Consider the following 23,166-nt stretch of genomic DNA (forward strand, 5'->3'; position numbering starts at 1 on the left):
AGAAATAAGTCAAGACAAAATAGAGATTTTAGTAAATTCGACCAATTTTAATTTTAAAAATATAGACATGGTAAGATCCATCCATTTCTGTACAATAAGCATTGCTGTGTGGATCACGTCGGACCCACGTTCCCATATCTATGTCCACTCAGGGTGGTAGTTAACTGTATTTTGCAGTGCTCCTGTGATCTGTACAGTCCAGATGGCTAAACAGTCGAGTAAAAAGAATGGAACTGTGACAAAGCAGATTAGCACAGGAAAATAGGTTCTTCTTGTCTTAAAAAGTGCACCACCAGAATGCACCGACAGTACAAAACAAGGTTTTCAGATGGACATTTATTATTTTTTCTTCTTCTTCTCACACTTTTGTCAGTACAACTGTACAGCAAGCGACTTCCATACAGCCCCCCACTTCGTAAAGGAAACAAGAAATCTGGGAGAATCACACAGTGCAATGCTTCCTGGCGTTTTTTTCTTTTGCGTTGTGGAATTCAACTTCCATAAAATCTGTTAAGGACACTTTCGTTCGGAGTATGTACACGTTTAGATCTGTCAGTCCATAAATTAAAACAACAATAAATGAGCATTTTGAAGAAGTGAGTATCGAACTTAATATCCTGGTGTGGAGAAGAGGGGGGCAGGAAGTCTCTTTTATGCAGAAAGTAACATTAGTAGGACATATACAAAAAATGCTATATTACAAATAAACAGCAACCAACACCATATAACAGTCTTTGTAAGGCGCATCACTTACCATTAACAAATATCACATCATAGCTACCAAAAGGTAACGTAATAAATATATTCCAGTTTCACAGTGAAAAATATACCATAAGTGTTTAGCCATCCCCAAACTCAGATTTTTTTTTCTGAATTTTTTTTCTTTAGATGCAGAAACCCCACTGTAACTTGTTTGGACATGGAATATAAAACTAATCAAGAAGTATTTTAATTTATAAGTCACTGAGAAAATTGATATAATGAGAAATATATTTATAATGCCACATGTATTTGATTTTGTCCAGAAATGAGAAAATTATATCAAAACTTAGAAAATTGAAGTCTAATTTCTTTAAATATTATTATTTTTTTCACCTTTCTTTTAAAATTGGAAAATTACTTGGATAAGAGTAAATAGATAAATTTTGTTCAGATTTTAAAATAGTAAACTTGGTGTGCTATTCCACTTAAAAATATATTTTTGCTATATAAAATAATTTAATTTTAACTTTGATGAATAAAATAAAAGTTTATTATAGCATCTGTAAATAAAAAATAATAATTTTTACTTATTTTTTTGAAGGAAAGAAAATTACTGATATAATTCTTACAAATTTAGTTTTGATTTCTTAAGACCCTAAAAGTTAAAAAAAATACGAAAAAATTACAGAAAGAAATTAAATTTAAGCAAATTCATTAATCATAAAAAGCCTCGAGGAAGAATGAAAAAATATTAAAGCAAGAGAGTTTCACATTCCATGTCTTTCACAATAAACAGCAAACTTGCTAAGTTGTAAGACACATGAACAAAATAAGGTTATCTATACATATTCACAATTGTATTTAAATAGAAACATTTTACTAGATCACCTGATCAGATTCACCTGATAAACCATTACTTCAAAACCATAATATAAATTCATTTTACAAAGACCTGTTTGGAATTCCCGTACAATATAAAATTGCTTTTACTTTTTAACATCCATTTCATTAACAAATCACACAAAATGATAATTCTGAGGAAATTAGGCAATTTTTTAAAAAATAATTATCTTACAATGATAATTACTGAGGTAGATTTCCAAAATTAAACAGAAAAATTACATCACTATTCAGAATTTGAAAAAAATCAATATATTTACAATATTATTCATTCATTTTGGTCAATTTTTTTTCCAAGTCTGATTTCCTCAGATTACAAGAAATATAAATAACCACCAGCTTTTCGAAAACATTTTTTAAAGTCATCACGAGGTTTCTTTTAAGTACTCAACAGAACAAATCTCCCACCCGTTTTCATACAGAATTACCATTTTTGCAAACAATGAAACATGCATAAGTACAGAGGCTAAAGCAAATTTGGTTTATTTAACACACTAGCTCGGTACTAGACCTCTAAATGCAAAAAGCTGCATTTTCTACCAAAGAGAGGAAGGTATAACCTAGTCATACACACAGAGTAGCAATTTTATTTATTTATTTACACTATCTCATTTTTGTGCTGCAAAAAGTTAAGGCCCCATAGCACGATATTTTAACAGGGTTTAAAGCTATATAGGCAGTACTGGTGCCTTCTATCTGATGATATTTTCACTTATCTGATGTCTAATTAAAAAAAAAGGGCAAACATTAACAAAATAGCTATTTAATAAAATGATTGGCATCCAAAAAAATCTTTTTTTTAAAGGGGGAGGGCAGTTTTTGAGAAAAGATAAAAATTTTATGAATTAAACAATAAATATATAAAATAACTTAAGCTTGATTGCAATTAAAAGTTAATAAAATGATAAATAAATATCATCAAAATAAAGGCACCATTCACTTAAGCCTGACCACTATCGTATTAATATCTTAGTTTAACATTAGAGTCTATAATAACATCAGGCAAAAGAAAACACCGATTCATTTAACAAAATTTTCTTCAAGTTCGAGAAAACGACTTTAGAGCATAAGAGTAACAACATCCATTTTTACATAATAGATAATATTTAAAATGTTACAGATGAAGAAATTTTAATTTCAGGTACATTTCAAAAACTGATTTATAAAGAAAAAGTATAATTTATTTTGGATAAAATTTTGCAAGTTTACTTCAAGCCCTGTTTAGGTGTAAAAAATTCAACTACAGCACATAAAGCACCTAAGTGTGAAAAGATGAACATTTATATCTCTAGCACCCATTGAAAAATGGTAAAATGGTTGCACAATGGACTAAAAAAAATAACTTCAAGTATGATTTATAATCATTTGCAGATTTTTTTTAATAATATATAATTAATTTTAATATCTCTCAAAAATTTACCATTTTACAACATGTTTAGAAATTTTTCAATTTCTTTATAGTACATCTATTATTACTGTTGTAAGGCATCCAGAAAAAAAAATTATACCAATAAAACCCAATACTAAGCATTATCCAACTGAAAACAAACAAAAAGATCTCCTACATCATTTTATCCTAAAGAATGATAAAAATGACACTTTGTGCATGATTTTAAAAACAACTAAATTAAAACATCAAAGAAATATAACGAGTGATTTTTATGTAAGCGATCATGGATTGTACTGTAATTCAATGCAATTATTGTATAATGTAAATACATTTGTACATACTGGGTAACATGAAGATGATTTTGTGGTGTATATACAAATTGAAAGATATTGATTATAATTACTTCATTTCATGTAGAAGTACCAATATATTGTTAAAATTTCAGGATAAAACAATCAAATTTTTTTTCAAATAATCAACAATGTTATACTTTTACAGAACAATGTATTATTATTATTATTTTTTTCAGGAAAAGACCTGGTCCCATTTTACACCTAGAATATTCTGTATATTTATTAAAAACCTTTTAAATATGCAGTCAAATTCATTTGTTGGGAACCTTATGGTTGGCAGACGCAAAACAAAATGAATGTCAGAATGAAGAAATGGTGATGATAACAAATGTAGGCACACATAAATTACTGACCGTTAAAAAATGAAATTGGGGGGTGGTCTGCCTTCTGGAAGGTTGACAATCAATTTTAAATAAGTCTAAGTAAATTAACAGGGTCCACAATGAAGAGATGTTTCCTAGCAACGCAAATGGTATCGTACAAGGTAAGATGGTGAATGAATGTAACAACAACAAAGACTGAAGAACGTTAACATGAGAGAGGTACCATATACAAACACGATTACAAGGGAAGGTGGATTCGTTCTCGAACCCGATTGTGTAAAGAACTGATAAACCATGAATCCCGCCCCAGAATGAATGAATCCTTGCTGCACACACACAGAGTGAGTCAAAAAGGGAGTCCGACTCTCAGAGCTTCGCATTGCAGTCTCCCAGAGGAAGGCGTCGGTCAACTGAACCTGCTTGGAGAAACACCGAGGCCACAGAATTATTCTTCGAACGTTTTTGTGCGTTTCTTCCTTCGAAACGTGCCGGCGGCGGCTAATCACAACCCAAAATAGTTCACTTTTTATTTTTCTCTTTTAAACTACTGAATTAAATTAAAACTTGCATGCGACAGAGGAGAAAGTCCTCTTTGGGCACACCAAGAGCTGCAGGTACTGTAAAAAAAATGGAATGGTTGGACGCTCGTGGGAGTCGTATTACTGCTGAATGTCCCAGATCTCTTCGAGGAAGGGGGGAAGCTTTTTGTTCTGGACCTTGAGGGAAAAGCACAGCTCGGAGTTCATGTTGCCGAGGGTGCGCAGTTCGACCAGTGTGGAGAGCAGCCTGGCAAAGTAATTTTTGCCTGGAGGTCGGTTGGTGGCAATGTAGGACCTGAGGGTTTCTATGTAGAATTCTTGGATCTTCTCCACTTTCTTTGGCTCAAGCAGGCATGGCCGCTCTGTGAAAACAGACCACAAATTAGAGAATGGCTAACAATAATGAAGTGACACATCAGGAAAACGTATTGAATAATAACAGCTTAAGAATAATAAAATTACAACTAAGATGACAGCATAAATGTTTAAGCAGTCAGATATGATGTGGAGACAACAAGTTATGGCCAACCTTGAAGCACATTTGGAGGTTCCTATTGAAACTTGTTAATATTAAAAATAAAATAAATATAATCAAAAACTGGTTCGTTGAAATTGAAGTTCAGAGTTATACTGAAAGGTACATTAATTTTTCAGAATTAAGCTAATAGAATTACGAGAAATCCACACAACTGATAAAAGTATGAAACTACTGAAATTTTCTCCCAATTAAAACACACCTTCCTCAATTAATAAGAATAACATCAACACACTGATAAACAAAACGAAATTAATTTCTTAATTATAACTTCTCATCTTTGCTACTCACTCCTTTAAGGTATCATATTAGTTTTACACCTACATATAAAAATAATTTTGTATATCTCCAAACTCTTACAGCAGATACCATTAAGGGAAAAGATTACAGGATCATCAAAAGAAATATCTTACACTTGGAATAAATTTACTACATTGATTTTTCTAAGCATAAATTGTAGAGAAACCAAATAAACAGACACATATATACTTACCGGAGAAAATAACGATGGCTGTTAGTAGAGCATATTCCGCATTATCAACTTTCAGAATGCACATAGTTCGACAAAAATGAAAAATAGAGTCCGCAGAGTCTCCCATGCAGGCACTGCGATAGTTCTCTCTTGTGTATGGCTGGTTATTTGCGAAAACTATGGAATCTGTCTTCATGTCATATTTTCTTGCTGTCCTCAACATCATCACTTCGCTGGAACATGCCTACATAATAATGGTTATAGTCATTAATAAACGAAGATTTGCTAACATAAAATATAATAATTATTTAATTATTAATGTGATGTATATCTAGATAAATTATGAGAGCAACAAACAACAGATCATTAAAAATACTCACTTTTAATAATGTAATCTGGTCTTCTCGAGAAATAGTGTCAAAACCAGGAACTCTCTTGGAGAATTCAACAATGAGTTGGACGGTCAAAATGGTAATTTCAGTTATGTGCTGGAATCGCTTCATACAGTCTTCTTCGCTGTCACCCAAAGGAAAGGCCTGCAAATACAAAAATGAATTTTCAAATCAATTTGAACAATCTTTTATACATTTTAATATCTAATAGTGAACTAACGTATCTTTAGCAATTTTATTGTATAATTATTTACTGGTGGCATTCGATTGCTATGTCCCGGTATTATGGTATAGCTGGTTGCTCACAGTCAAACGAGTTAAGAGTCTCACTTTTCGGAGCGCGAAGTGTTGCCAAGCGAGAGGAAGGAATAACTCACCGTAATTTTTTTGAAGTCTTCCTCAGAGGGCGATTCGTACTCCTCCTGGAAGACGACTAGCTTGCTGATGAGCTCCTCCTGCCCCTTGTTGAGGAGCTTCAGCTGGCAGCCGTTGGACGGGCTGCCCATGGACTTGTCCTCTTTGTCGGAACCGCTGTCGCGGGTCGTACTGTTCGGCTTGTCTTTGTCTTTCTGGGCTTTCTTGGTTTCACGTTTAATGGCACATTGGTATTCGGGGACAACACCTAAAACATCCAAGAGTATTCGATTTCAAACATAGCATCATAATTTTTGACACAAAATACGTCGAAAAATTGATTTTTGGCGCATATATATATTAAATTTAATATTCTTAACTTCTGAACTTCTTTATAAAATTGCTTGAATTTTGGGTAAGGCTTAAGATAAGTGTCCGATTTCTCGAGAAGTACGATAAAATCGTGCCAACTGTCCAAACCATTCGCCTAAAATTTTACCATCCTGGATGGACTACAAGAAACAGCTTCAGTTTCATATTATTCAGCTTCGAAAAACATTTACAAGTTTACTAAATTTAGCGAAAAATCGTTTTAAAAACTTCATTTAGACAAACAGAAATTGTTTTTAATTTGTCAAATTAATTTTTTTCCTACGTTCATCCCTTGGAAAATTATATATATTTTTTTAAAGAAATATTTACACACCTTTTGTTTTAATGCTATTTTACAACTTTAAATATGCTTTCTTCCAATTCTGAATTTTAGTAAAATTTTACGAAAAACAAACAAAAATCGAATGCATATTTTTTTGGTTAAAGATTAGTATTTTAATTCTTCAATTCTTCTTGAATTTCATAATAAGCAATTTGTTCATTTATGAAAACCTTACGGTAGTTTCAATAAACTTTATGAGACGGGAAAAAAAAAAAAATCATATTATTTACACCAATGTGTAAATATTAGATAGAAATAAATTTGCTTTATTAACTAGACGATATGTTTTATAAGCTATCTGTAAAATTTTAAACAAATCATTTAATAAATTTCTAAACTGAAAAGCTTTTACTTTCTACAACTTGGTAGCCATATAACCCATATCTTTTCCAATTTTGGCTTTTAAACTGATATACTTTTGTTTCATAAGAGTCTATTCAATCCATTTTATGCAAAAATCTAAAAGTATTTTAACGCACTTTTTCAGAAAATTCATCCCAAACTTATTCGCCTCCATTAAAGATAAATGGTATCAAGAGCCAAAGTTTTATTTTTGGCCTTATCCTTAGCTGAAATAAGAATGGAAACGATGCTTACATTCCGGCCTCATCCCAACGCTGAGGCATTTCTTGAGCCGGCACTCTTGGCATTTTCTCCTCATGTACATATCAATCTCACAGTTATTGCCATATTTGCACTGGTACACTGCATTCTTGGTAATGCTCCGCCGGAAGAAACCTGCAATCGATCAGAGAGAATGTGTTATATCAGCATGGTCATTTTTATTAAAAATAGAACATCGTCATTTTCCTATTTCGAATTGAATTTTGATATCCCACAATTTGAATGTTGCTATTATTGATGTTTCTTTCGATTCATGAACAAATGAATTACATCAGAGCGAACTCGCAGGCAAATGATAAAATCGTTTTGTGCTCTTCGAATGTCTGGATGCCACCTGAATATTTCGATTTTAGCTTTTTCAAATATAAAACTAAGCATTTTCTAATGAACAGGCTTTAAGAATTCTGTTACTACAGTGTTGCCTTTTTTAGAATATTAAGTACCATTTGGGACCTATACTTTAAGATTAAACTCGAAATTCTAGAGCAAATACATATTAAATTTTATGCGCTTTGTATTATAAAAATAATTATTCTCATAATATATTAACAGCTTATCGTCAGAACATGTTTGGCACTCCGAATATGAAATCCTGGTGTTACCTTTCTTATGTCCTATTTTATTGAAAACACAACAATAATTGACTGATTGTGTTGACATGCTAAACTATGTGTTTTGCTGTACCAGCCAAAACATTTATAGTCCACAGCTTATTTGAGAATATGTTTGCCAAATTTAAATACCTAGACGAATTCACATTAAATAAATTTTATTACATTTTAAAAATATCAAGTTATTCTGAAAGCTTGTTGAATATGTTATTTATGCTTTTGAAATCAAATGTCAAAAACTTCTAAGTTCCTAAAATGTTTTTTAATGTGAATTAATCACTGAATTTTTTAAAGTATTATTGTTTTAAAAATTAATTAATTCAATTTTTAAAATTTATAATGCTTCTATGTTTTTGAGATTTGGATTTAATTTTTAATGTAATGGGATTTAGTTTTAAAAGATTCAGTATCTTTCTTTTATGTTTTTAGACTTCACGGCTTTTTAGATCTCAGGGCTTGATGGTATACACATGTTCAATACCCAATATATTTTATTGCATGTGTTTTATTTTATGTCTTGTCATTCACTACTTATAGCTTTCATTTTTTTTTTTTTTTTTTTTTTTTTGCATTTTTTAGTCGTATCATAATGCACACTATTACTGGAGTTTCTTCTGTAGTATGCATTTTCTTTTTATAAATAAAACACTTTATCATACATCATTTATTGAAATCATTATTATTCTTTTTGACATTTAATGACAGATTACAGAACTTTATTTTTATATTATCCTCATGAATTTCTCTTGGACTACTCCAACAGTTTGATGGCATCAGTTTTCTATAAATTAATATTTAAAAAAAAAACAACGATAATTTTGTTTGTGAAACTAATTGTTTGTTTCTGGTCCAATTCCGGGGTTTAATATTTTCGTAAACTCAACTCGAATTTTGGTGCGTTTGTGAAGAGGGCGGATTAAAAATCATAGAACCCGATGATAATGAGCAAGTGAAATAGATACCTTTGCACCCTTCGCAGGTGAGGGCATTGTAGTGGTAGCCCGAAGCTCTGTCTCCGCAAACGAGGCACAGTTCTTCCTGTTGCCTGGGAGTGGGACCTTTCTTTTTCTTGTCATAGTCGTAACAGCCATTCATAACACTGTTAGGGGGACTGAGTTCATCTTTGTCTGCAAGAAAAAAAAGAATGTCAATTAGAAATCACTAAATTCACGAATGCATTCTGTGTATTAAAAATTACATTACATGGTAGATGAAGTTTCATTTAAAAATTATCCATAAGAGCTTTAAAATCGAAAATTAAAGTTTGGTGATTTTACAAGTGACGACACATTGTGGGAAAGCAATGAAACTTGGGATTAAATTGGTAAATATTTCTAATATACCCTTCATTTTTTTTACAAGAGTAAACAAAATAATTCATTAAAAAAACAATTATTTAAAAAGATAGTTATTTGTCACGCAATTTGTTTACAAATTAAATAAAGCAAATTATAAGATTGCTAGTTGCGATGCATGTCATAATTTCTTTTTAAAAAAGTCATTGGCAGTGATGTTGCAAAAAAGAGAAAGTACTTCATGAAGAAACTTTTAGAAAATAAATTTGCACCTTTCTCAAAATTGATTGTTACACATTGAAATTTCAAAATAAAAATAAGAAAGTGTGTACTGATCACGTAATAATAGAACACATCGTGCATCGTTAAATGTTCTGCTCCAAATGATATGATGAGTTTTCAACTTTTTGAAAAGAAAAAGAAAATAACAGACGGTAATAAATAGTTTCAATGACTGCATTAGGTTATCCTCAGCTCAGACTTCCAATCTCCCTTTCCCCTCTAAAAATATCCATTCCAAGATAAGAATTAAAATTGAAAAAACAAACCCCCCCCCCGATTAATATGAAAAATAAATAAAGAAATCTACATTATTCATGAAATAGTTTGTCTCAAAAAATATTATTAATGCATGAAGTGCAACTGACATTTCACAAGTCTAAATAATAGTGATTTTAAAATAGTGGTGACTTCCAGATGGACGAATAGGATTTATAGGGCCAGGGAAAACTTCGATAGGGTGGACTTATTTCACATTAAAAAACACTAGAGAATAGAAAGTAAGTTAAAAAAAAAAAGACGCGTTTAAATGCAAGCTACTGTTTTTTATATATATATATATATATATATAGATTTTAGAGCAGAAAAAATTTTTGGAAGAAAAACTGGATTACAGAAAATTTTCTCAAGCGATCAGGAGACGGTTCTGTAAAACGGACTTCACTGGCAGCTTCGGCACATGCATAAAAATGACGTAATGAATCACTTTCATGTTTTTGTTTATTTCACAAGTTCGCGAAATTCTGATGAGCACCGCTTTGCCCACCTACGGAGAAAGAATGTCAAGCCACCACAGGTGCACCCAGACCGTTTTCGTCTGCTACCCCCCACCCCATAAACCTACCGAGGAGCGACCGACACCTTCTTTAAACTGTAGAAATGTTCGTCCGCAGCATGAGGCGCAGCCGATGAAATAAAACTAAATAAATCGGCAGACGATTTCAGTGCATCGAACTGAAAAAGGGTTCAAGGCCGAAAAACAAGCCTTTTTTTTCCGCGAAAAACCCACACTCCCTAATAAAAGCATCGACGACACTCCGAGAAAAACGAAGGTCAAAGTTACGACAAACAATGGTAACAAAAATTCCACCCCAAAACTGCCATAAATTTCTGTGCCGAGACAAAAGAATGATTGTTTTACAGGTTGCGTGACGTCCTTTTTTATGCAATATGTTAAAAAGTTAGTCAAGCCGTGACAGACCAGCGAGGGGGATGGAACCCGGCAAAGCGTGAATTCGTTTATTAAAAGCACTCGTTTGCTTCTGTCGTTTTAATGGAAAGTGCGATGTAACACATTTCCGATGAAAACTATGTAACTCGAGTTGGCACGAATTATACAAGACGACGTTCCGTTTTCGTAATTTTTGGAGGAAGGAAATTGAGAGGAAAAGTTCCATCGAGGAAGGCAATGCACAAAAACACACTACACCTTTTAATATGTTTAAAATACGCAGTTCTGATCTATATAACTCAATGTAGGTGACGTAAAATTAGAATGATAGTTAAATCACAAACATTTGAAAGTAAGTTTAATGGTTCCGTTAATTTCATCCACTAAGTAATTGGATTACTTTAAGATTGAAAATTGTCGCCAAGAGGATGTCGATTCCAACACTGTATAAGGGTAGTTGAAATCATATTCGACAAAAGTGAATATTAAAATTTCGGAAAAACTATCAGTAGTCAAAATGAATAAAATAATATTGAAGAAATGGAAATTATATCAAGCGAAATTAAAATTAAAAAAAAAAACTTGGAGAACCTTTTAGAACAAAGACTAGAAATAAATAAATAAAGAGCAGATTTATAAAAATACTAAAAAAGAAATGATACTGTAAACGAACATCGTTAAAAGGAATGTTTCTAGTCGTTTAGATGAATGTACTGTTATTTCAAAACCGCGAGCCAGTGGGAACTGAAGTTAGATTCCTTTTATTTATAAAAGTTAAAATAATTAGTATTAAAAATATGTATAATATATATTCAAATTTAAAACTATCGTTTAAACGAATCTGCTATGAAGTATACACAGAACGTGAATGTTATTACAACATATTAGTTTAGAGAGGTGAATAATATTAAACATGGGTAGATTATAGGATTTATTTTAATTTTTCCAACTAAGTTATATGCAATGCATTTCGAGGAATTTGTATTCCACAAATTATAAATCCTTACTATGCCTGATTTCTTAAAAAGATTTATTTATTTTTATTTCTTGGATAATTACGGAGGAAAATATCATAAATTCATTTTTAAAAAAATTGTATTCTGTTTTAAATTTGGTTTACGGTTAAGAAAATTATTGCCAATCGGCGCGCTGGTTTTAATTGGGTAAAAAAATTTGAGAACAGTATATATAATATATGTATAAATAGACTTAAATATCTTATATTTCAAGCAGTCATTTTCTATATTGCAAAATAATAATAATATTCTCAGTCATATAAATAAATAAAAAAAAACATGCAGCTGCAAGCAAAGAATATCAATTTATTTATGTTCTTTTCAACAGCATTTGTGTTGCTATGTAGAAATTGTAAATTGATTTTATTATACTTTTAGTATGTATCACACTGGCAACAACAGGCATTAGACCCTCACTCTTATTCTTATGATACTTATTCTGCCTTCTTTGAGAAGACAAAATGGAGTAGGCTGCTTAAGAGTTCATTCAAAAACAAATAATACGTTGAATAAGAAGACGGGTTCGAGTAACCCACATCAAGAGAGTCGGGCGCGAAAGAGAAAGTAGCGCCGCGCGATGCAAACACCGAAAAACCCAGAAAAAGCATCGGAATTTGACGTCCTTTTGAGCGAGAAAAAGTGGCCGATTGTTCGAGCAGGGAGAGAACATAATCATCAGAAGAGCATGCAACCATTGCCATTGTTGCCATGTTCGTGAAGCGTAATTCCCTCCCCCACTCTCCCACCGTGTCCATTGTGAGCTATCTGACTTTATTTATTTAATCTTTAAGGGTCAACGGAACAGCAAGCACGGAATGCCTCGACTCGTTTCTGGCGCGACTGGCTTAACTCCAAACTTGGAGAAATTCTTCGATTCGACATGAAAACATAAAAAGGAAAATCTCTAAAAAATTAAATAGTATAACATCGTTAATATAAAATTTTATTTTCTTATTTTGACAAGCTGTTGCAAGATTTCTCATATTTCTAACGTACACAGATAGCAAAAATCTGCAACCATAACTATAGTGATGATATTGTTAGATTCACGAAAATGCACAAAATAAATCGTTTGACAGAGGGTTATTAATTTAAAAAATATATAAATCAATAAGTGACAAACCCGTGACGATATAAACAAAATTGAATACAGAATAAACGTCTTTTTTTTTTTTTAATTATGCCTGTTTCTATTAAGGTGTACGTACACACTTGACATTTTTTTTTTAATTTTAACTTTAAAAATCCAGTTTTTTCACAGTAGGTCATTAATATATGTTTAAACTCATTTCAGTGAGAAAAAACCATATTACATTAATTATTAATTAAATAAATAATATTTAATGAGTTAATTAGCCTATTTTTTGAAACATGATATCTTAAATTCTAATTTGTAAATACACATAATTCTAGTTGGAAATGCTGCCTAATATTAGTCTTCATGTTGTCTGCCTCAATCAAGGAATAAAAAGATAGTTTTTTTTAAACAATTTTTTCATCAACGATGAATAGAAAAGGCGAGATTTCTTCTGTCATTTTAACATTTAAATAGCTATAAAAAATGTATTTCTATACATATAACTTTGATTGAGGCACAAAACATCCGCTATATCATACAGATTATTTTGATATATAAATAACTCCATTTCGTTCATTTCTTGTTGAGTTATGATTGTTTGAATGAAGCAACATAGTGGAAAAATATCATTCTTCATAAAATGAGTTTTAAAAACACCGTAACTAGAGTTTTTAATGAAAGCACCGCAAGAAAAATAATTATAACTCGAGAAATATTTCGAATATTGACAACATCTTGGTATCGTTTGAAAGCTAAAGGATCGGACAACATTATTAAGCAATAAAAAAATATTCGATATTTAGAACGATTTTCGAAGTTTCAAATGTGTATAGACACCTTAATAGTGCTTGTATATGATTGTTCAAAATTGGGCAACAAACTTGGTTGCGGTTCCTCAAAACTACGAAGCTTTCAGTTTCGACTACAACATTCATAAAGCATATTTTAAATGGGTTGATCAGATTAACTTGGATATCATTATTATTATCCTTATTTATAAAACTTTAGGTTTGAAGTTAAAAAAACCCGACTGAATTCCATTAAAAATACAAAGATTATATTCTTATTAAATCTCGTGATTCTATGAGGAAATAACTCTTGCGATGATAGATGGATTTGGCGTTTTATTCGAAAAAGGGTTTCGCAACGAAAGAGAGGCTGTAAAAGGGTTTTGCTTGCCCGCGTATGCTTGAGGCAGGGAAAGTTCGATGCGGGGTTCACCGAGGGGCCATCCTTGGGGTTGACGCCAACATCGGTACTTAGGAAGTAAAGACATGCACCCTTTTTTTCCCTTCAAAGAATGAAAAAGCAAGGGTAATAACACTTTCACACAATAACATCGCTATAGACGGATGAGCATTTATCCGAAACAGGTGCTTCCAAAAAGGTGGCAAGAAATTTTATTGTGATAATATTTTAGTTTTACAGTTACTTGTTTAATATTTTGCACATTATTTAATTAGAGTTTATTAACTTCTCAACTGTTTTGCTTTTTTAAAAATCTAATTATGATACTTTCTTTTTTTAGAAACCTCTGTAATGCTTGTATTGAATTATAAAATCTTTGAATGATTTAATTCAACTTATAAATTTGATAAACGATAATTCAAATCCAAAGTACCTGGAAAATCAAGATTCTATCGGCATTTTTTTAAAATAATTAAAACCATATCCTATGGCTCATTTAAAGTTATAAGCGAATGAGAAAATGCATAGGGGTTCGAAGCCTTAACTACTACTTTATCTTTGATACACTTATGCAGATCATGTATCATCATTATGCAGATCAATATTTAGTTAGATTTTTTTTTTTTTTTTTAATGTGTGTGTGCATAAAATCGCGTTTTTTCCCCCAGGAAAGACACCTATATGGATAAACTTAAAAAGCAAAACCTTACGGAAATATAAAATTTGATCCAAATCATTACAGGCGTTTCTGAAATACCCGGAATATATAAGAATTGCTCTTTTAAAGTTATTAAAATATTTTTTACCCTTTTTAATATAGAGAAACTTTTTAGTGACTTCCTAAATTATAAAATAATTATACGAAGAAGGGGCACTGAAGAGTAGTATTGGAAAAAAATACAGTGTCAATGAAATATCAAGGAATAGTTTAGAACAAGTTGCTGTTTAACAATATGGAAGTATTTGAAAAACACATGTCATGACTTTAGCAAATATTACATATCTAATCTGTAACAAGTTTTTTTAAAGTGTGGATCGAGAGTCTAAATTCTAAAGCATAAGAAAAATTTGGAGTTTGTGCTTGCTTTCGCACCCGATTCTTCAATTTCATGAAGTAAATGGATACAAATCATCACGACTAGATTCTATTTCATTAAAAATGTACCGATATGGATTCAGCTAGTTTCGATTTTACTTACACATAAATACACTTAAGATGAGTAAAGAAAGTTCATGCCCAGATTGAATTGTGAGCCTGCCTATTTCCTCTCAACCTTCCAAATGCTTATTTCGCGATTTCTGAGAGTTGGAAGTCAGTCAATTTATTGTTGCATCTCACTTTTTTTTTTTTTGTAGATTTATTTTTTACTATTATAGGTTTAAAGTAGCATATCATAATATTTCACTTCAGTTTGAAAGTATATGAATTTTATTTGAAAATTTTGCATTATCTTAAAAAAATGTGGAAGTTAGAAGGGGAAAAACCGGAGAAGGGGAAGTAGGCAAGATATAATAAGATTTAAGACTTTACATATATATATTATCAATAAAATGTTTACAAAATTAACCAAAACTTCCACAATATGCCTACTTAAAAGCCTTTCAAGAAATGATCAGTTCATTTTTGTCGCAGATAACCTTGCAAAGATACCTCGAAATAAAAAAATTGCTGTAAAAGTATGTTTTAATCGCACCCATTTTAAGCAGTGGCATTAGGTGGGGTGGGGGGAGATGTGAAGAAAGGGGGGAATGGCTGATTCTTAAATCGCTGAGGGATGAACGGATGAATGCGAAAGGAACGAGTTCTGAGAGAGAGAGAGAGAAAGACCGACCTTGGAATCACCTCTAACACGGTTATTTATCAGAGCAGACGAGAAGGTAGGCGAACCGCGCACAGAACCAGGTTACCCTTGCCGTCCGACCAGCCATTGTGATGCAGAGGAGAGAGGCAAAAAACAATCAAAAACTGGCTCGTCCAGATTTCATAAACCGTGTATCCTACTGACTCTCCTCCAATCGAAATCCCGCACGGATGGATGACTGGCTCGCGTGGAAACCACTTTGGGTCGAATCAAAATGCAACACAACACATTCCACTCCGAATTATCTCTTCGCCATTCTGTCAACTTACCGAAGTCCGAATATAGAAGGGCGTAATAGCCATTGGACAGTATGGCTTTCAATACAATTAACAAGAAACAAAATACAAATACAAAAAAAACACGCGCACAGATAAATTTTTATTAAGATGCGAATAATGACAAGAGAAGTCCATATAAATAGAATTCGAACAAATTTAAGAACCAAGCGATTGTAAAATAGCTAGAATCCCTATTTTTAATCTACCATTAGTAGTTTTAATATTTGTTTCCTGGATCATTTTCTTCATTTACAATAATTGAAAACAAGCTGAAATGCGTGGTTACATCATTACGCCCAATTGAACAGTTTATGAATATCCTGCTAATTGTTTAAGATCATTTCATTTCAATCACTAACAATCGATATTCATACAATTAAAATCATTTAAAATGAAACCAGTGGCAAAGGTTTTCCCAAAATATTCTCCATACTCTCTAATAAAAGTGTTTTTCTCCTCTCCTTTGCATAAAAACTGAAGACACTGGACGAAGTCGAGAACGCCGTAAGTGCTCAAATGAGCGTTTAGAACTTTGTATTATATGGAAGAAAAACTGTATATGAATTTGGGTGCCTTTTTTTCCCGAACGACTGAAATCAAAATTTAACACATAATTACAATTTAGTAGCTAGATCGTATATTAAATTTCACTCAATTAAATCGTTGCATCTTTTAATTATTGTGAACATTGTTATTGATACGCATAATAATGCATAAATTAATAGGTAATTAATTAACCAATTAACAGATTTGGTTCAAAATTGGATATAGATCTATCAACATTTTAGTAGTCAAAATTGTTTACAAAATTCCATCTGCCTAAAAGGTTATGATTCGTAGTTATTGCGTTCACTTATATTTGAACAGAAACAAATTTCCTATGAATGGAAATTTTCCAAAATTAGACAGAAATCTACAAATTTGGTGTGAAAATACAATTAAAATTCTTAATATCATGTAGGCCGATAAATATTACGTTATTAAGTTGTAAAAAATTCTAATTGCTCAAATGGGAATTTAATGAACGTATTTCACGGAAAGCACAGCTGAATACAGAAGGCAGAAATCATTCGAGAATGAAACGAACCGAGGTGAATGAAAATAGAATATAAAAAGAATCTATTCACTTTACAATATTACTAGGCTAACAGTCTTAGAATTCAGAATGATTTAACGGACTCTGAAGGCATGGGAACTGATCAAAAATACAACGGCGAATTCTGAATGAACTTTTCCTTTTTTGTTGTTCAGGAGTAAAATAGAGTGTCACTCCATTAACACCGATCTGATATCGCGCCCTATACCGGGCATTACGGTCTCAGAAATCCATTTTGCCTTGAAAAAGTCCCATTTTCTAATTTTAGCTCCAAAAGAAGCAAACTGGAATGTATTTCCTAGTTGGGCGCAATCCCCGCATAATATCGCCCGGCACGGGTGTTTATTGATCCGAAGAGGGGAAAAACACGGCCAAATGCGGGTTTCTCCGGAAAAAACTTGGTAAACAAAGTCAACAAAAAGCCTCTTCCTGCGGTCACCCTCGCCAAGAGCAGGGTGACACGGTCACGGGCAGCACTAGGTCTATGGGAAACCCCCTCAGAGTGCATTACTCTGCACACCACCATCTGCCCCCGGGGGGGATGAGAGAGTGAGGGGTCTGACGCGGGATTTAAGGTTTCTTGTGAACAAGGGGGCATTCACATCAAACGGGAGTTTTTTTTTAGGAGAGCCATCTTTCCCCATTCCTGTAGCGGAAGGGTAACAACAGTTAGTTCAGAAAACTAAGATTCTGTCGGTTTTCTGAACTGCCACGGCGACCTTTAGGTGAAAGGAATGGAGGTCAATATACCACAGGCACAGAGTTGATTCAAAGTTTACTTCCAGAATCTATAAGCCTTCACTACAATTTGAAATTATTGTCGTTGTCATTAAAATCAATGAAAACTCGCTTGCAAATTCTTTATCGTTTATAACCGGCAAGTAAAATAAATAAATAAATAAATCTTCTTGGCAATTTAAGAATATATTTGCTTCTTTTTCCCCCGTTCAGTTCATTAAACTGATATAATGGATATTTCATTATTAGTCATTACTATGACCTTTTTTTTTGTTTGTTTACAATGTACAATCACTATAATACATATACATACATTCCACTAACAATAAAATTTAATGTGGATGGCTTGCTATTCTTATTCGAATACAAGAAATACAATTTGAATCCTTGTTAAAATATTTTCTAATAAATCTCAAAAAATAAATCAAATTTATTCTTATTTAAATCTTCTAACATCTATTTTTTAATATCGCTTTTAACGCACGTTTTTATTATTACAGTATTAAATACAAAAATAATATATGATTGTGTGCAACAATAATTCAAAAATTAAATACATTTGGCTAAATGAAAGCAAAAGACGTTTATAACAGTATGTACATATGAACTACAAAATATTGAAACAAGAAATACTAAGATTATTATTCAGTCATCATTAATAGGAATTTGTAGGGATACATATTTTTATTTAAGAATAAATAAAGCACACGAGAAATTACAGATTGGCAAAAGAATAAAATACCGCAAACAAGAATTTAAAAAAGCAAAACTTCAAAAAAATTCAAAACATACTATAATTGACTATAAAAATGTATAAGTAAGCTTTAAGTACAGAATAATTACTTAGGTAATAAATATATAAACTACTGACAACTAATTCAGATTAAACAGAATGAATGAGATGACTCATTTACTAGAAGATTTAAAAAAAAAAAAAAAAAAAAAAGGAAGAAGAAGAACAGTACCGTAGGAATAGTTAAATGATGCAATTATGATAAGAAATAAATTCAGTTTTTTTTTCTTTTTAAAAAAGAGATTTAAGCCGGTTAAACTGCATTATCTGAAGAAAGTGATGCCATTCCACTATCGCTCATTGCTATTCACGATTCCTTACATTTTTGAAGATATTGAACGAAGCATTGATAATAGTCTAAAAAACGTTGCCAATTTGGTTTGACTGTTTGATCATTCCAAAACCTTTAATAGCGTAAAATGAATTATTAAGTTGTAAATACTGATCATAATTCTACGATATACGTTAGAAAATTTTCAAAATGATTGTTATGAAGAATTAAATATATATAATTATAGAACAATAAAAATGGATCTATTTCTGAGTAAGGGGAAAGAACAATACAAGTAAAATTCGAAAATGCTGTTGCTTTTTTAAAAAATAATAAAAATAACAATTCGATAAAATCAATCGCCTACAACTGCCATATTGTCACATCACCAAAAAGCAGTATTTAATTATAAATCATACAGCAACCAAGACATTCATTGAAAGCTTAATCGAATGAAAGGCGATAGTCCTAAATACATACATCAAGATATACCGATGTCGAGTAAAGAACATCCCAATAATTGAGTTCTCACAAATGCAAATCCAAACCGACCGAAGTTATGAATAGAATATAAATTTTATGATAACCCCTCAAATATCAAGTCTTTCTTCTGAAATTCATTTTGGAAATGCACCCCTCTGAGCAAAAATCCCTCCGTTCATTCATAACACGACTCCCAGATGATTCGGAATTTTTTTTCTACCGTCAGAGGACTTAGGGGGGAGGATCTTCACATCTCCCGGGTGTCGAGCAGCTCTGCCGGAAAGGCATTCAACGTTTTGTCGGACTTCCCTTACCCTGCATTTCCGGTAGAACCCCCCCCCCGTTCTTTTGCCCTTCTAAGACCCCCTCGCATCTATTTATGTAATAAGCGAGCTGAATGCACCCGACTCCTTCGGTAAGGTTACAGAATTTCGAAGAGAAACGTGCTCTACCAAAAATAAAACTGTTCCTACAATCTGACACGGAGTTCTTTTTTAATGTGAACCTTCCGAGACATAATAATTTATATAATATTATCCAGATTATCAGATATTCTGAACCAGGGTATTCAAGGTTCAAGGTATCGTAAAATTCATTAAAAGCGATTACCATATTATATCTTAAAAAGCGGAATGATTAAAAAGAATATATAAAAAACATTTCTTTATATATTAAAAATAAACTCTCAGTTACACGCCTCTTGGTAAAAGCAACGTTCAGTTTCTTATTATAATTAATTCTTCTTGACAAAAATGAATAAACTTTTATATTACCAAAGAACTAATGTGAAAAAAAAATCTAGTCATTTATAACTGATATAAAACATACTTCCTAATTACATAACTGAAAAATTTAAAGACTGTTCTTTAATTATAATTCTAAGAATAATAATTACATTTCAAAGACAATTATAAGTTCTAATCATTTATGAAGAAATTATTTAATCGAAATCGATGCCAAAACCATATTACGCGTAAAGTAAAATCTAAGATAAATTATTTTCTAAATATAAAGAAGCGGAACGGAACTCGATGATTACAGATGCATAAAACACAAAACAATCACTGAAATACAAAGGAAGGATAAAATTTACCCGAAATGAAATACATAAAAAAAGATACAATGATTACTTTGTGCTCAAAATGAATATCATCCACCCAGAAAAACAGCGAAGTTGACAGTGTTCGATTTCATTCACGACATAACCAATCAAGAGTCGTAAGCATCTGTGTCTTCACTTCCAAATGTGTTAGGAAGTCATTCACAGGCTGGAATTAAAAGAAAGAGAGAGGGAGAGAAAAAGGCGTTTTTGTTTTTCCGGTGACATTTTTAATTTTCTCCTGTTTGTCGAATTAAAGAGCCGAGCAGTCTATTGAGATCACTTCTTTTGTTCTGAGCTGTCACCATTTCTTTTGTAGGCTGAGCCGCCGCTATATTTAGCGCTCTTTCCAAATTACTTCATTTTGCCCCTATAATCACAGGGCTATTTTCTACTTGGACCGGTGAAACTTCTGAAACGGGTAATTAATCATGACACGAATCGTCAAGTTTTCCTTGCCAAGTATCTCCCTGTCCGGCACGACTGAAGGAATCCATGACATCAACTCCGCGGCCCAAAACGCATATTGACATTTTAGCCAATGTTACATTCTTGAGTTTTGACAAAAATTAAGCACTTCCTTTCAAGATGCTGACCTTATATTATGGTAAATGAAGTCAATCATATTTTTATTGTTTTTTTCCTGCTATCTCAATGGTATCTTCCGTTTTCAGAATATACAGTCCTTCCGAGCCACTAAGAATCCATAAAATATTTAAGTGTTTGATGTGTCATTTTTTGTATCGAATTATAGTGTCTTAGAATGAATTCATTTCAGTTTATAAATCTGAGAAACGGCGCGTTGCGCCCATATGACGTCGGATTTGATGGTTAAGAGTAAATGCACTGTATTAAAAATACACGGAAGAAATGAATACCAAGCATTGCAAATGAATTGTAGAGAAATTTTACCATCTTAACTCCTTAAAATATTCTTTCAATTATATCAATTAAGTTAAAAATCGGATTTTAATAACCAGAAAATAGTGAGTTTATTTGGCGACAAATAAACTCACTATTTTCTGACGTCTGAATATTACGAGCAACATGCAAGGTTTTAAACATGGAAATTCATAGCTAGCCCTCTTGAATTTTACAAATGTTACATTACAGCAATAAAAAAGACCATCACACAGTAGCTATGTTTAATCAAATTGTCTATGTTTGATTTTAAAAGATAGCAATTCAGAGAGGGCTAGCTAACCCGAAAAAGCCTATAGTTTTGAAACTTCTAACGCTACAAGGAAGCCACGATCGGATTTCAAGTATCGCTGAGAATCTTAATTAGAATCGTGGCTAGATTCCTGTGAAATTCAACAAAGGGATGAAATTTTGCCGCTAGGCAACTCCAATCCTAATTAAGAAAGCACTTCATTCTGTGTTCATTTAAAGCTGAAAGTCGAAGGAGAGAAATCGGCAATAAATTTTCAATTTTAAAAAGAAGTTGCGCTGCTAAATTAATTATGAAACACTTCCCAACGGAATCTCCGACACTTCGGCCTGGCATCTCTGACCATTAATTCATTGGCGTAACCTTGACGACGCTCATTAGATGACAAATGGCATAATCGCGTTTATGAAGAGAAAACTTAATACTTCTGCCTAATCGAAGGGGGTTGGCAAGAACCTTTAAACGCAGAAAGAAAAGGAGGAAAAAAAGGGGAGGGCTTCTTTCGACGACACTCGTAACCATGGCGACTGCCCCAAATACAGATCGATTGGGAGGGGAAACTGTGAGGGTGGAATGGGCAAACAGGGGTGCCGGGGCCTTGTTTACGACACCACAGCAAATACCCGTCCTCCGGAGTGAAAAAATAAATAAAAACAAGAACCATTATCTCGTTTGTGTCCGAGAGAGAAAGTGACCAAGTGCCTTTCTAGTGCGGATTAATCTGTCAGCGCCACAAAATCTTCACTTGGTTCAATTTTTGTAAGATGCCATTTGCTCACCCGATATTATTGGCGGAGAACAGTTTGTAAGTTTACATCTTTTGCGCAAACACATCAAATAGAAGATTATGTTTATTTATTTAAGCTTTTGAAGGTGAATAAAAATTTACCCACAGCCGAGACATTTAGTAGTAAAAGGAAAAATAGGAATTCGATGCATTGGATGGAAATTCTAACTCATTTGCCCCCATAAAATCTGAGAATTTGAAAATCTTCATGGGATTTGCCTTACTAGTGGTTCTTCTTGTGACTAGCTACGGAATAATTAGGATGTTATCAGAAGAAAAATTTTTATGGACCTTAAAATTTCTCATCTCACGCGATTTGTAAAAATAGCAAGTCTAATTATAATATATATATATATATATCAATACAACTTGTCGTAATGAAAGTTTCCAATTACGACCAAAATATCCAAACGAGTAAAGAAACGTGATAAAAATAATTTAAATCATAAAAATCCAAATAATGCAAGAAAATACAATTAGAAAAAACAATGTAATTATTACTGATCGTCTGATAGCAAAAACAACTAATCTTAACTCTCAAAGCATGATTAAACAAGTTCCTCACAAATAACGATTTTTTTTTCTATTTGTCCTAAGTATATTAAAGTTATATTATATTAACTAATTTTACTAGCTATTAATTGCACAAAA

At 32.2% G+C, this 23,166-nt stretch overlaps 1 protein-coding gene across 2 annotated transcripts in view; it reads right to left on the reverse strand.

Moving 5' to 3' along the window:
* Nucleotides 1-22: 22 nt before the first annotated feature.
* The window catches only part of LOC129969177 (ecdysone receptor-like), a 216,967-nt gene continuing 193,823 nt past the window's right edge, over nucleotides 23-23,166 (reverse strand). For both annotated transcript variants that reach the window (XM_056083615.1, XM_056083616.1), the window contains 6 exons: nucleotides 8,873-9,037; nucleotides 7,273-7,413; nucleotides 5,984-6,228; nucleotides 5,595-5,750; nucleotides 5,236-5,458; nucleotides 23-4,569 (listed from right to left, as the gene is read on the reverse strand). In XM_056083615.1, the coding sequence (XP_055939590.1) occupies nucleotides 4,328-4,569; nucleotides 5,236-5,458; nucleotides 5,595-5,750; nucleotides 5,984-6,228; nucleotides 7,273-7,413; nucleotides 8,873-9,037 (1,172 nt within the window). In that variant the 3' untranslated portion in view covers nucleotides 23-4,327. The remainder of the gene's footprint in view (nucleotides 4,570-5,235; nucleotides 5,459-5,594; nucleotides 5,751-5,983; nucleotides 6,229-7,272; nucleotides 7,414-8,872; nucleotides 9,038-23,166) is intronic.

Source organism: Argiope bruennichi, chromosome 5 (genome assembly GCF_947563725.1).
Source record: "Argiope bruennichi chromosome 5, qqArgBrue1.1, whole genome shotgun sequence".
NCBI lineage: Eukaryota > Metazoa > Arthropoda > Arachnida > Araneae > Araneidae > Argiope > Argiope bruennichi.